This window comes from Cherax quadricarinatus, chromosome 5, assembly GCF_038502225.1.
Source record: "Cherax quadricarinatus isolate ZL_2023a chromosome 5, ASM3850222v1, whole genome shotgun sequence".
Classification (NCBI taxonomy): Eukaryota; Metazoa; Arthropoda; class Malacostraca; order Decapoda; family Parastacidae; genus Cherax; species Cherax quadricarinatus.
This window is the reverse complement of record NC_091296.1, coordinates 60,248,885-60,263,553: the sequence shown is the minus strand read 5'-3', so window position 1 is coordinate 60,263,553 and position 14,669 is coordinate 60,248,885. Positions and strand designations below refer to the sequence as shown.

At 36.5% G+C, this 14,669-nt stretch overlaps 1 protein-coding gene across 8 annotated transcripts in view; it reads right to left on the bottom strand.

The window, feature by feature from the left end:
- Positions 1 to 14,669, bottom strand: part of Nf-YA (nuclear factor Y-box A) — a 157,598-nt gene that overhangs the window by 34,162 nt on the left and 108,767 nt on the right. For 6 of the 8 annotated variants that reach the window (XR_011394337.1, XM_070102789.1, XM_070102791.1 and 3 more), the window contains exons 3-5: positions 9,457 to 9,594; positions 8,874 to 9,009; positions 1,841 to 1,968 (exon numbers count right to left, since the gene is read on the bottom strand). Coding sequence is in view for 7 of the 8 variants with exons in the window: in XM_070102789.1 (XP_069958890.1) it covers positions 1,841 to 1,968; positions 8,874 to 9,009; positions 9,457 to 9,594 (402 nt within the window). In the remaining variant the exon portion in view is untranslated. The remainder of the gene's footprint in view (positions 1 to 1,840; positions 1,969 to 8,873; positions 9,010 to 9,456; positions 9,595 to 14,669) is intronic. The other 2 variants (XM_070102794.1, XM_070102808.1) reach the window with 1 other exon arrangement.

Here is a 14,669-nt window from a genome sequence, read left to right as displayed (position 1 = left end):
GACAGGGTGACCCAAAAAGAAAGAAAATCCCCAAAAAGAAAATACTTTCATCATTCAACACTTTCACCTCACTCACACATAATCACTGTTTTTGCAGAGGTGCTCAGAACACAACAGTTTAGAAGCATATACGTATAAAGATACAAAACATATCCCTCCAAACCGCTAATATCCCGAACCCCTCCTTTAGAGTGCAGGCATTGCACTTCCCATTTCCAGGACTCGAGTCCGGCTTTATAAAAATAGCCGGTTTCCCTGAATCCCTTCACTAAATATTGCCCTGCTCACACTCCAACAGATCGTCAGGTCCCAAATACCATTCGTCTCCATTCACAGTGTGTATTCCATTAAATATATTTCTGTATTATTAACATTTAGCTGTCAAAAAGAATATTAAATAGGTCAAATAAGTCACATTTCCTTCAAAAAATTATGAGAATATTAAAATCCAAAAGCTTAGCAAATACAGTCACCCCTCACTTAGCGACATACTCATTTAGCAACTGCTTGGAGTCACAACCAGCTCTTCGACTAATATGCAAACCTATGTATATTAGAGCTGATTTCCTCTATTCTATTATTACAGTATACAGTACGCTACTGTATAAAAATTTAAAAATATACTAAAAATGTTATAAATGGTGTAAAGGTTATATTAAAAAATATCTAAAGATGATTGACACAAACCCACCACCAGTACAATATGCTTCTCTATTAATGACCCATTCATTTACCAACCTACTCTTATGAATGCAACTCAGTCATCAAACAGAGAGGCTGTACTGTAAATGCTTATGTTATGAGAAATACGTAATTCATTCATAAATTTCACATGAAGCAGATAACTCTTGAAATTCTGCTTGTAAAATAAGCAGCACACTCATCAGTGTTCATCTATTAATAGAAGCTATTTACTGAAAGCATTAGAAAATCTGAAGTTGCTACACTTACTGTTACAATTTGACTTACCAAGACTACATTAAGCTTGTACCGATTACTGCATTTCGCGGCTTACGTGACTTTTTTTTTTAAATAAAATGCCTCCAAAAGCCACCGTGTCCTATAAACTGAAGGTTAGTGACGGAAGCTTTAAGTTTGGGGTGTGGGGTGGGCTGTAACTCTCCCAGTTACGTCCAATGCCGAGTCATTGAAACTAAAACAAGTCTTACAAGCCCCGAAATACAGTACATCTGACTAACCATGACTACACTGGACTTATCTAGAGTATAGTTAACTTACCATGACTGTATTTGACCTACTATCATATTTGCTTACCATGACTACAATGGACTCTACATGTCTGAACGTTACCTAAAGACGAGTCTGAGGGTCATCAACCTATGGCCCATTCCTTGATTAGGCATTCTGGTTAATGGCTTTATCAACCAGACTGTTGTTGATGGATAGCCATACATAGTCCAGCATAGGCACTACAGCCTTGCTGATCAGGAATTAGCTACAGAACTTATCCCAATCCCTTTTGAAGACAGCTAGAAGTCTGAAATAAGTCTTCCTTATGAAGGGAGGGGGGTATTCAAGTCATTGTCCTTTTACGCTTAGCGAGTATATTCATTGCATCCCTGTATTCCTAGTTTATTCACTGCACCCCTGCTTGCTATTAGAGGTATTCTGTGATGTGCTAAGCCTCAGTCTCATAGGAAGTAATTCTAATGTGCCAATTTGTGATTATATTTGGCCTGCTATGACTTCATTTGATTTACCTTAACCTCTGATGCACCATGACGTGTGTTACCATGATGACATTTAACTCGCTATGATTACAGTTGTCTTACAATCATTACATTTGACATTTAACTTTTAATTACTGCATATAACTTACCATGACTACATTTGCAAGGTTAGTTTGTGCAGACTGTGCTGTCTGTTGAGCTGTTTGACTCTGGCTCTGTTGGACAGCCCCAGCCTGTGTTGTTGCTAGCTGAATTAAGTTACCTGAAACATTCAGAACTTCACACACAAAACTAAGATTAGTTCACAATTTGCCCAAGAAAATCAATACATATATTTATATTTAAAATTATCAAAATTAATATAGCCAAATAATATGTTCAAGAAATCTACCAAATACCACTCAAACTGATATAATTCTTATCAATATTATTGTTTACATTGAAGCATATATGTGAACAGTATTTAGATAAAGGTAGGGAAGTTTTTATTGCATTTATGGATTTAGAAAAGGCATATGATAGAGTGGATAGAGGAGCAATGTGGCAGATGTTGCAAGTATATGGAATAGGTGGTAAGTTATTAAATGCTGTAAAGAGTTTTTATGAGGATAGTGAGGCTCAGGTTAGGTGTGTAGAAGAGAGGGAGACTACTTCCCGGTAAAAGTAGGTCTTAGACAGGGATGTGTAATGTCACCATGGTTGTTTAATATATTTATAGATGGGGTTGTAAAGGAAGTAAATGCTAGGGTGTTCGGGAGAGGGGTGGGATTAAATTTTGGGGAATCAAATTTAAAATGGGAATTGACACAGTTACTTTTTGCTGATGATACTGTGCTTATGGGAGATTCTAAAGAAAAATTGCAAAGGTTAGTGGATGAGTTTGGGAATGTGTGTAAAGGTAGAAAGTTGAAAGTGAACATAGAAAAGAGTAAGGTGATGAGGGTGTCAAATGATTTAGATAAAGAAAAATTGGATATCAAATTGGGGAGGAGGAGTATGGAAGAAGTGAATGTTTTCAGATACTTGGGAGTTGACGTGTCGGCGGATGGATTTACGAAGGATGAGGTTAATCATAGAATTGATGAGGGAAAAAGGTGAGTGGTGCGTTGAGGTATATGTGGAGTCAAAAAACTTTATCTATGGAGACAAAGAAGGGAATGTATGAAAGTATAGTAGTACCAACACTCTTATATGGATGTGAAGCTTGGGTGGTAAATGCAGCAGCGAGGAGACGGTTGGAGGCAGTGGAGATGTCCTGTCTAAGGGCAATGTGTGGTGTAAATATTATGCAGAAAATTCGGAGTGTGGAAATTAGGAGAAGGTGTGGAGTTAATAAAAGCATTAGTCAGAGGGCAGAAGAGGGGTTGTTGAGGTGCTTTGGTCATTTAGAGAGAATGGATCAAAGTAGAATGACATGGAAAGCATATAAATCTATAGGGGAAGGAAGGAGGGGTAGGGGTCGTCCTCGAAAGGGTTGGAAAGAGGGGGTAAAGGAGGTTTTGTGGGCTAGGGGCTTGGACTTCCAGCAAGCGTGCATGAGCGTGTTAGATAGGAGTGAATGGAGGCGAATGATACTTGGGACCTGACGATCTGTTGGAGTGTGAGCAGGGTAATATTTAGTGAAGGGATTCAGGGAAACCGGTTATGTTCATATAGTCGGACTCGAGTCCTGGAAATGGGAAGTACAATGCCTGCACTTTAAAGGAGGGGTTTGGGATATTGGCAGTTTGGAGGGATATGTTGTGTATCTTTATACATATATGCTTCTAAGCTGTTGTATTCTGAGCACCTCTGCAAAAGCAGTGATAATGTGTGAGTGTGGTGAAAGTGTTGAATGATGATGAAAGTATTTTCTTTTTGGGGATTTTCTTTCTTTTTTGGGTCACCCTGCCTCGGTGGGAGACGGCCGACTTGTTGAAAAAAAAAAAAAAAAAAAATTCAGGGAAACCGGTTATGTTCATATAGTCGGACTTGAGTCCTGGAAATGGGAAGTACAGTGCCTGCACTTTGAAGGAGGGGTTTTGATATTGGCAGTTTGGAGGGATATGTTGTGTATCTTTATACATATATGCTTCTAAGCTGTTGTATTCTGAGCACCTCTGTAAAAACAGTGATAATGTGTGAGTGTGGTGAAAGTGTTGAATGATGATGAAAGTATTTTCTTTTTGGGGATTTTCTTTCTTTTTTGGGTCACCCTGCCTCGGTGGGAGACAGCCGACTTGTTGAGAGAAAGAAAAAAAAAAAAAAAAATTATTGATACAAATGTCAAGCTAACTAAAACACCCAGCAAATTCACTAATACAAGATTATTTTTTTTTTCAACATATTGGCCATCTCCCACTGAGGCAGGGTGACCCAAAAAAGAAAAACAGTCACCATCATTCAACACTTTCACCATCATTCACTGTCTTTGCAGAGGTGCACAGATACGACAGTTCAGATGTCAAGTAAAAGGACACAAGTGCAACTAATGTGACATTTATTGTGGCAACGTTTCGCTCTCCAGGAGCTTTATCAAGCCATTACCGTAATGGCTTGATAAAGCTCCTGGAGAGCGAAACGTTGCCACTATAAATGTCACATTAGTTGCACTTGTGTCCTTTTACTTTACATATTGTCGGTAATTCTACCAACTTTATTACAGTTCAGATGTCACTCCAAACAGGCAATATCCCAAACCCCTCCTTTGAAGTCTGGCACTGTACTTCCCGCCACCATGACTCGAGTCTGGCTAACCAGTTTTCCTGAATCCCTTCACAAAATATTAACCTACTCACACTCCACTCCAACAGCCATTCATCTCCACTTACTCTTATCTAACACACTCACACATGCCTGCTGTATGTCCAAGCCCCTTTCACACAAAACCTCTTTTACCCTCTCCTTCCATCCTACTACATCTCAAATGGAAATACATAAATCCAAATTAACCTAAGAATAACATATTTACATTCAGCAAATGTGGCAGAAAAACAATGCAAAACTACAGACTAATAGTACCAATATCACACTAAGAATGAGTGTGTTATGAGGTAACACTGCCAAACATATGGAATTCCAACTTGTACAAAACCCAGAACAATATTTTACAGCAGGACACTCCTGCCTCTTAAACCAGCTGGAACATTTATGCTGCTGTTACTAAGTGATTTTTTTATGCCAAATTCAACACACTATAAAATTGATAAATTAGACACATGTGCAACTCTTGGGTATCTTTATTGAGGAAACGTTTTGCCACACAGTGGCTTCATCAGTCCATACAAAGGAGAATCTAGAAGAACAGGAGAATGAGGTAATCAGTCCCTCAACCTTGAGTCGATGTGGTCAGTCCATCAATCTATTCAAGATTGATGGACTGACCACATCGACTCAAGGTTGAGGGACTGATTACCTCATTCTCCTGTTCTTCTAGATTCTCCTTTGTATGGACTGATGAAGCCACTGTGTGGCGAAACGTTTCCTCAATAAAGATACCCAAGAGTTGCACATGTGTCTAATTTATCAACATGTCGGTTCTCTGAACCATTCATCTACAAACACTATAAAATTACACATTTTTATCAGATTCCATTCATTTTAGTCTTATTTGATTCATAAAAACTGCACTCTTTCAAACCGTAATAATTTTTTTTTGTAATTCTTGCCACAAAGAGGAAATTCAATTTCTGGGAATGCCACAGTTTAAGTGTTAAACCAGCCAGCAGAGTGAAGGTAACTATGTCAGATTACATTCAAGGAATAGAATAACATTACAAACAACTTTAAGGAAAATGATAGGTTAGATAACAAGAGATGCCAAGCCACCGGTACTTTTTTTAAGGCACTGAAATATGGGTAGACACTAGCAGCTCATTTCAAGGCAGACAAAATGGCAGATCTGAAGACAGTACAAAAACTCAGTCAATATTAAACCCTTAAATTACTGAAAATGCCTAAGATCTTTCAAAATGTACCCTTTAGATCACAGGGAAGAAATATGTATCATTATATTTGTCAAACACTGGAAAACTGCTTCCAAATCTGCATCTCTAATGAGAAGACGAAGGGTGGAGTTTCAAATCTTAATGAGAAGCAAGGTGCAAATCAATCAGCAATAAAGGGGTCAAGGCAATTCATTAAGCTCTCTTCAAACAATAAGTGCCATGATGCCAATAAAGGGACTCTTGATCCAATGAATCTGAACCTTCCCTCCCTTTCCTTCAATCGAATTTACCTCCCATTGTCCAAGCAATGTATGAATCTAATGGGTTTAGCAATAATAATCACTTGAAATGCAAGGGGAATTACCAACAGATCTTAACTGTGCCTTCAAGAAGAATCCTGACAAAATTATCTGAATCATTCCTAATCAGCCAGACTGTAGTGCCTATGATGAACTGGTGTGACAAGCAACAACAGCTTAACTTACGTGGCTTAGTCATACTATACTATACTGTTCTATGAAAGATGAGGTGAATCATAGAATTGATGAGGGAAAAAGAGTGAGTGGTGCACTTAGGAGTCTGTGGAGACAAAGAACTTTGTCCTTGGAGGCAAAGAGGGGAATGTATGAGAGTATAGTTTTACCAACGCTCTTATATGGGTGTGAAGCGTGGGTGATGAATGTTGCAGCGAGGAGAAGGCTGGAGGCAGTGGAGATGTCATGTCTGAGGGCAATGTGTGGTGTGAATATAATGCAGAGAATTCGTAGTTTGGAAGTTAGGAGGAGGTGCGGGATTACCAAAACTGTTGTCCAGAGGGCTGAGGAAGGGTTGTTGAGGTGGTTCGGACATGTAGAGAGAATGGAGCGAAACAGAATGACTTCAAGAGTGTATCAGTCTGTAGTGGAAGGAAGGCGGGGTAGGGGTCGGCCTAGGAAGGGTTGGAGGGAGGGGGTAAAGGAGGTTTTGTGTGCGAGGGGCTTGGACTTCCAGCAGGCATGCGTGAGCGTGTTTGATAGGAGTGAATGGAGACAAATGGTTTTTAATACTTGACGTGCTGTTGGAGTGTGAGCAAAGTAACATTTATGAAGGGATTCAGGGAAACCGGCAGGCCGGACTTGAGTCCTGGAGATGGGAAGTACAGTGCCTGCACTCTGAAGGAGGGGTGTTAATGTTGCAGTTTAAAAACTGTAGTGTAAAGCACCCTTCTGGCAAGACAGTGATGGAGTGAATGATGGTGAAAGTTTTTCTTTTTCGGGCCACCCTGCCTTGGTGGGAATCGGCCGGTGTGATAATAAAAAAAAAAAAAAAAAAACTACACTAATTATCTACGTCTCACAAATGTTATTACTATTGCGTGTCAATCACAAACTCTTAACATTCAAATGTCAGGCATCAGAACCACACTGAATTAGCTCTAAACAACACACAATGCCCTTCTCAAATAAAGATTCTTCACTTTATACATATGTTTTAATGTACATCTTACAACTACAGCAGTGTGAACTGTAATGCAAACCCAGAAGACTCTTCCTTGACATAAGTTAGAACTCATGGAAACATGAAATAAACAAACATCACTGCTATTCTGTGTATTTGAAAATTAAAAAAGAAGACTGAGCACAATTTAAACTGTCAAAATTGTTACATCTCTTCTTAGGCTATCTGTAGTATGTCATTATTACTCTTAATGCTATAATTCGAACTCCTGCATCAGGTTACGAGTAAAATGCCTTTGATTTCCATAATTAGACATGTAATCCTACAACATGCCTCTTCTCATACTGTGCAGTATTATTATCCCCAATAATATACTATATTAAGACAAAACATTCACAAAAATACAATAGAAAGTAAAACAACCTAGATAACAACTCAGAGCTACATCTCGAATACTTCGTCCAGCTCCCCAGCAGTGGGCTGCATGCCCAGAATGCTGTATGCATTTCCTCTCTAAGTGTATACAAGTTTTGAGTTTTGCATTGTTACAAATAATAGTTTCCAGTCACAATCTTACAAGTTTGCACAACATTAATGCTTTATTTCAATACCCACATACACTGAAATCCTGACAAGTGCCAAAGAATATAAGCAGAATCTTTCTAGGAAAGATTCTGCTTATATGAAAAGCAAGAAGCACTATATATTACAAAAACAGAGAGCATAATCATAACCCACCTTTTTTTTTTTAAACACATTGGCAGTCTCTCTCAGAGATAGGGTGACCCAAACAAAACAAAAAAATACTTTCACTCTTGCAAGAGATGTACTGACATTACAGTTCAGATGCCCCTCCAAGTTGCAATATTCCCACCCCTCCTTCAGAATGAAGGCACTGTACTTCCCACCTCCAGGGCTCAAGCCAAAATAAACTAATAATCTAATCAATATAATAAAAAAAATTTATACAAGCCCACTGACTCTCTTCCAACATTCTCAAATTGCAAAAAGCAGTGCTATACTAATTCAATTCATTTAGCACAAAGTAATTAAACAGCAGATTTAAAGGAAATCAAGACTTGTTGAGAATAAAGAATTTCTCTGAATGACAAAAACATTCCCTCAATCAAGTTTGAAGAAATTTAAATGAGGAATTAAACTTTTATTTTTTTTTTTTTAAAGATTTAGCTTCCCAAGCAACTACCATACAAGCAGCAATTTTCCAAAGCAAAGTAACATCCAGTATCATGCAACAGTACAGTGTAAAGAAAGCTAACTTGCTTGCAAATAAAGATTCCATTAACATATACATACAGCAACTTATTTAATGACATATTCTATGAAAGCACTATCATAATCTTGTATGGTATTCAGAACAAACTATTAATAAAAATTCTCCCAAACTCTAGTAAAATTTTCAATTCTGAATAATCAAAATTCTAATTATTCTTATTTAAGGCTTATATTGTACAACAAAATATTAAATAGATATTTAACCTGTATGGGTTATTCAACTCTTAAATAAAAATTCTGACTGTCCAAACCAAAAGAAATCCACATTTCAGTTTAGAAAAAATGCTAATATGCTTTCAAAATTTTCTATTCTGAATGATCTTAGAAAGCCCAAATCATCCAAACAGGAGTGAAAATTCTGAAATTTTAATCATGATTTATAATAATAAAAATTTATGATGCATTCATTTCTCCAAATAAGTTATATTTTATTAGTGCCTTTCCAAAATATGCATGGCATCTGTTGCACACTACATATGGCAATGCCCTTTATTAAAAAAAGAGTAAATAAGTCATGATATCTCACTTGTGGGTTGTTGTTGAATTACATTTCCTTGGCTATCCAGCTGTATAGGATACACTAGTGCTTGACCATCTGCTGTCTGGATGATCTGTGCTTGCTGTGCTGACCCTGCAGGTACACTAACTACATGGTTGGTACCCTAGAGAAAGAATAAACATTTAGTTTCTAAAAGGCATTATAGACATAAAAAGCTCATAATTCATTACCAAAGTCCCTGAAAATATAGTAATTATTAAAACTGACTCTTTTAGTCTGAAGCAGGGTTGCATATTATAGATTGTATCCATCTTGCACTGAAAGCTCAACTAATGACCTGGCCACAGATTAAAGCTATGTAAAATTAGGATTATAATAATGTATGAATATACATTAATTGGGTCTTTTCAATGCTTGCTTGTTCCTTTCTTTGATGATGAATTTAGCTCCTTGTCATGCCAATAAAACACACACATGCACTATTGGTGTTGAGAGTCCCACAAGCATCCTGGTATTCCTGAAGTCTAGTGAAATTTCACTACTGTACTAAATCTAGTAATTTTTTTATTTTACCTCAGAAGATTCATTAGAACATAATAGTAATAATTACTTGTAGTCCAGAGGCAGGAACAACTTGAAGCTGCTGTAACTGCTGGGTACCACCAGCCTGTGCGACTTGTATAGAGCCCGATCCACCCACAGTCTGCAACATCAGCTGCCCACCTGCCGTCTGTATGATGTGTGCACCCTATAAGAAAAAAGATCCACTATTTAATATTACATTCAACTTTACCCAATGACTTCTATTTAGCAAAAAGACGAGCTTCGTTTTTGTCTTACACTCGAATAATTTCTCATTAAGCAGGGTGACCTAAAAATGAAAATGTACAACCATCGGTCACTCTAGTTGGCTTTCCAAATGGCACGAACATTGCTATCCAACACTAACCCCCACCACAAAAAAAAAACCTCAGGACCCCAGATAGACATTTTCCCCAGCCCTTTCACTGACAATACCTTTCTCACACTTAAATGTTGCATTTAAGCATTTCTAGTATGCATATACAATTCTATGCTGTATTTCAGCTCCACATTACATCATATATATATATATATATATATATATATAAATATATATATATATATATATATACATATATATATATATATATATATATATATATATATATAAATATATATATATATATATAAAATATATATATATATATATATATATATATATATATATATATATAAATATATATATATATAATATATATATATATATATATATATATATATATATATATATATATATATATATATATATATATATATATATATATATATATATATATATATATATATATATATATATAAATATATATATATATAAATATATATATATATAAATATATATATATAAATATATATATATATATAAATATATATATATAAATATATATATATATATATATATATATATATATATATATATATATATATATAAATATATATATATATAAATATATATATAAATATATATATAAATATATATATATATTTTTTTTTTTTTTTTTTTTTTTTTTTTTTTTTCAACAAGTCGGCCGTCTCCCACCGAGGCAGGGTGACCCAAAAAAGAAAGAAAATCCCCAAAAAGAAAATACTTTCATCATCATTCAACACTTTCACCACACTCGCACATTATCACTGTTTTTGCAGAGGTGCTCAGAATACAACAGTCTAGAAGCATAAACATATAAAGATACACAACATATCCCTCCAAACTGCCAATATCCCAAACCCCTCCTTTAAAGTGCAGGCATTGTACTTCCCATTTCCAGGACTCAAGTCCGACTATATGAAAATAACCGGTTTCCCTGAATCCCTTCACTAAATATTACCCTGCTCACACTCCAACAGATCGTCAGGTCCCAAGTACCATTCGTCTCCATTCACTCCTATCTAACACGCTCACACACGCTTGCTGGAAGTCCAAGCCCCTTACCCACAAAACCTCCTTTACCCCCTCTCTCCAACCCTTTCGAGGACGACCCCTACCCCGCCTTCCTTCCCCTATAGATTTATATGCTTTCCATGTCATTCTACTGTGATCCATTCTCTCTAAATGACCAAACCACCTCAACAACCCCTCTTCTGCCCTCTGACTAATACTTTTATTAACTCCACACCTTCTCCTAATTTCCACACTCCGAATTTTCTGCATAATATTTACACCACACATTGCCCTTAAACAGGACATCTCCGCTGCCTCCAACCGTCTCCTCGCTGCTGCATTTACCACCCAAGCTTCACACCCATATAAGAGTGTTGGTACTACTATACTTTCATACATTCCCTTCTTTGCCTCCATAGATAACGTTTTTTGACTCCACATATACCTCAACGCACCACTCACCTTTTTTCCCTCATCAATTCTATGATTAACCTCATCCTTCATAAATCCATCCGCCGACACGTCAACTCCCAAGTATCTGAAAACATTCACTTCTTCCATACTCCTCCTCCCCAATTTGATATCCAATTTTTCTTTATCTAAATCATTTGACACCCTCATCACCTTACTCTTTTCTATGTTCACTTTCAACTTTCTACCTTTACACACATTCCCAAACTCATCCACTAACCTTTGCAATTTTTCTTTAGAATCTCCCATAAGCACAGTATCATCAGCAAAAAGTAACTGTGTCAATTCCCATTTTGAATTTGATTCCCCATAATTTAATCCCACCCCTCTCCCAAACACCCTAGCATTTACTTCCTTTACAACCCCATCTATAAATATATTAAACAACCATGGTGACATTACACATCCCTGTCTAAGACCTACTTTTACCGGGAAGTAGTCTCCCTCTCTTCTACACACCCTAACCTGAGCCTCACTATCCTCATAAAAACTCTTTACAGCATTTAATAACTTACCACCTATTCCATATACTTGCAACATCTGCCACATTGCTCCTCTATCCACTCTATCATATGCCTTTTCTAAATCCATAAATGCAATAAAAACTTCCCTATCTTTATCTAAATACTGTTCACATATATGCTTCAATGTAAACACCTGATCTACACATCCCCTACCCACTCTAAAACCTCCTTGCTCATCCGCAATCCTACATTCTGTCTTACCTCTAATTCTTTCAATTATAACTCTACCGTACACTTTTCCTGGTATACTCAGTAAGCTTATTCCTCTATAATTTTTACAGTCTCTTTTGTCCCCTTTCCCTTTATATAAAGGGACTATACATGCTCTCTGCCAATCCCTAGGTACCTTCCCCTCTTTCATACATTTATTAAACAAAAGTACCAACCACTCCAACACTATATCCCCCCCTGCTTTTAACATTTCTGTCATGATCCCATCAGTTCCAGCTGCTTTACCCCCTTTCATTTTACGTAATGCCTCACGTACCTCCCCCACACTTACATTCTGCTCTTCTTCACTCCTAAAAGATGGTATACCTCCCTGACCAGTGCATGAAATTACTGCCTCTGTTTCTTCCTTAACATTTAAAAGTTCCTCAAAATATTCTCGCCATCTACCCAATACCTCCATCTCCCCATCTACTAACTCCCCTACTCTGTTTTTAACTGACAAATCCATATTTTCCCTAGGCTTTCTTAACTTGTTTAACTCACTCCAAAATTTTTTCTTATTTTCATTAAAATTTCTTGACAGTGCCTCTCCCACTCTATCATCTGCTCTCCTTTTGCACTCTCTCACCACTCTCTTTACCTTTCTTTTACTCTCCATATACTCTGCTCTTCTTATAACACTTCTGCTTTGTAAAAACCTCTCATAAGCTACCTTTTTCTCTTTTATCACACCCTTTACTTCATCATTCCACCAATCACTCCTCTTTCCTCCTGCCCCCACCCTCCTATAACCACAAACTTCTGCCCCACATTCTAATACTGCATTTTTAAAACTATTCCAACCCTCTTCAACCCCCCCACTACTCATCTTTGCACTAGCCCACCTTTCTGCCAATAGTCGCTTATATCTCACCCGAACTTCCTCCTCCCTTAGTTTATACACTTTCACTTCCCTCTTACTTGTTGTTGCCACCTTCCTCTTTTCCCATCTACCTCTTACTCTAACTGTAGCTACAACTAAATAATGATCCGATATATCAGTTGCCCCTCTATAAACATGTACATCCTGGAGCCTACCCATCAACCTTTTATCCACCAATACATAATCTAATAAACTACTTTCATTACGTGCTACATCATACCTTGTATATTTATTTATCCTCTTTTTCATAAAATATGTATTACTTATTACCAAATTTCTTTCTACACATAGCTCAATTAAAGGCTCCCCATTTACATTTACCCCTGGCACCCCAAATTTACCTACTACTCCCTCCATAACATTTTTACCCACTTTAGCATTAAAATCCCCAACCACCATTACTCTCACACTTGATTCAAAACTCCCCACGCATTCACTCAACATTTCCCAAAATCTCTCTCTCTCCTCTACACTTCTCTCTTCTCCAGGTGCATACACGCTTATTATAACCCACTTTTCACATCCAATCTTTATTTTACTCCACATAATCCTTGAATTAATACATTTATAGTCCCTCTTTTCCTGCCATAGCTTATCCTTCAACATTATTGCTACTCCTTCTTTAGCTCTAACTCTATTTGAAACCCCTGACCTAATCCCATTTATTCCTCTCCACTGAAACTCTCCCACCCCCTTCAGCTTTGTTTCACTTAAAGCCAGGACATCCAGCTTCTTCTCATTCATAACATCCACAATCATCTCTTTCTTATCATCTGCACAACATCCACGCACATTCAGACTTCCCACTTTGATAATTTTCTTCTTCTTATTCTTTTTAGTAATCTTTACAGGAAAAGGGGTTACTAGCCCATTGTTCCCGGCATTTTAATTGACTTTTACAACACGCATGGCTTACGGAGGAAAGATTCTTATTCCACTTCCCCATGGATATAAAAGGAAAATTAATAAGACCAAGAACTATTAAGATAAAATCAAAGAAAACTCAGATGAGTGTGTATAAATAAATGTGTACATGTATGTGTAGTGTGACCTAAGTGTAAGTAGAAGTAGCAAGACATGCCTGTAATCTTGCATATTTATGAGACAGACAAAAGACATCAGCAATCCTACCATCATGTAAAACAATCACAGGCTTCGTTTTACACTCACTTGGCAGGACGGTAGTACCTCCCTGGGTGGTTGCTGTCTACCAACCTACTACCTATATATATATATAATATTAATATATATATATATATATATATAAATATATATATATATATATATATATAAAATATATATATATATAAATATATATATATATATATATAAATATATATATATATATAAATATATATATATATATATATATAATTATATTATATATATATATATATAATTATATTATATATATATATATAATTATATTATATATATATATATATAATTATATTATATATATATATATAATTATATTATATATATATTTTTTTTATTTTTTTTTATTATCACACCGGCCGATTCCCACCAAGGCAGGGTGGCCCGAAAAAGAAAAACTTTCACCATCATTCACTCCATCACTGTCTTGCCAGAAGGGTGCTTTACACTACAGTTTTTAAACTGCAACATTAACACCCCTCCTTCAGAGTGCAGGCACTGTACTTCCCATCTCCAGGACTCAAGTCCGGCCTGCCGGTTTCCCTGAATCCCTTCATAAATGTTACTTTGCTCACACTCCAACAGCACGTCAAGTATTAAAAACCATTTGTCTCCATTCA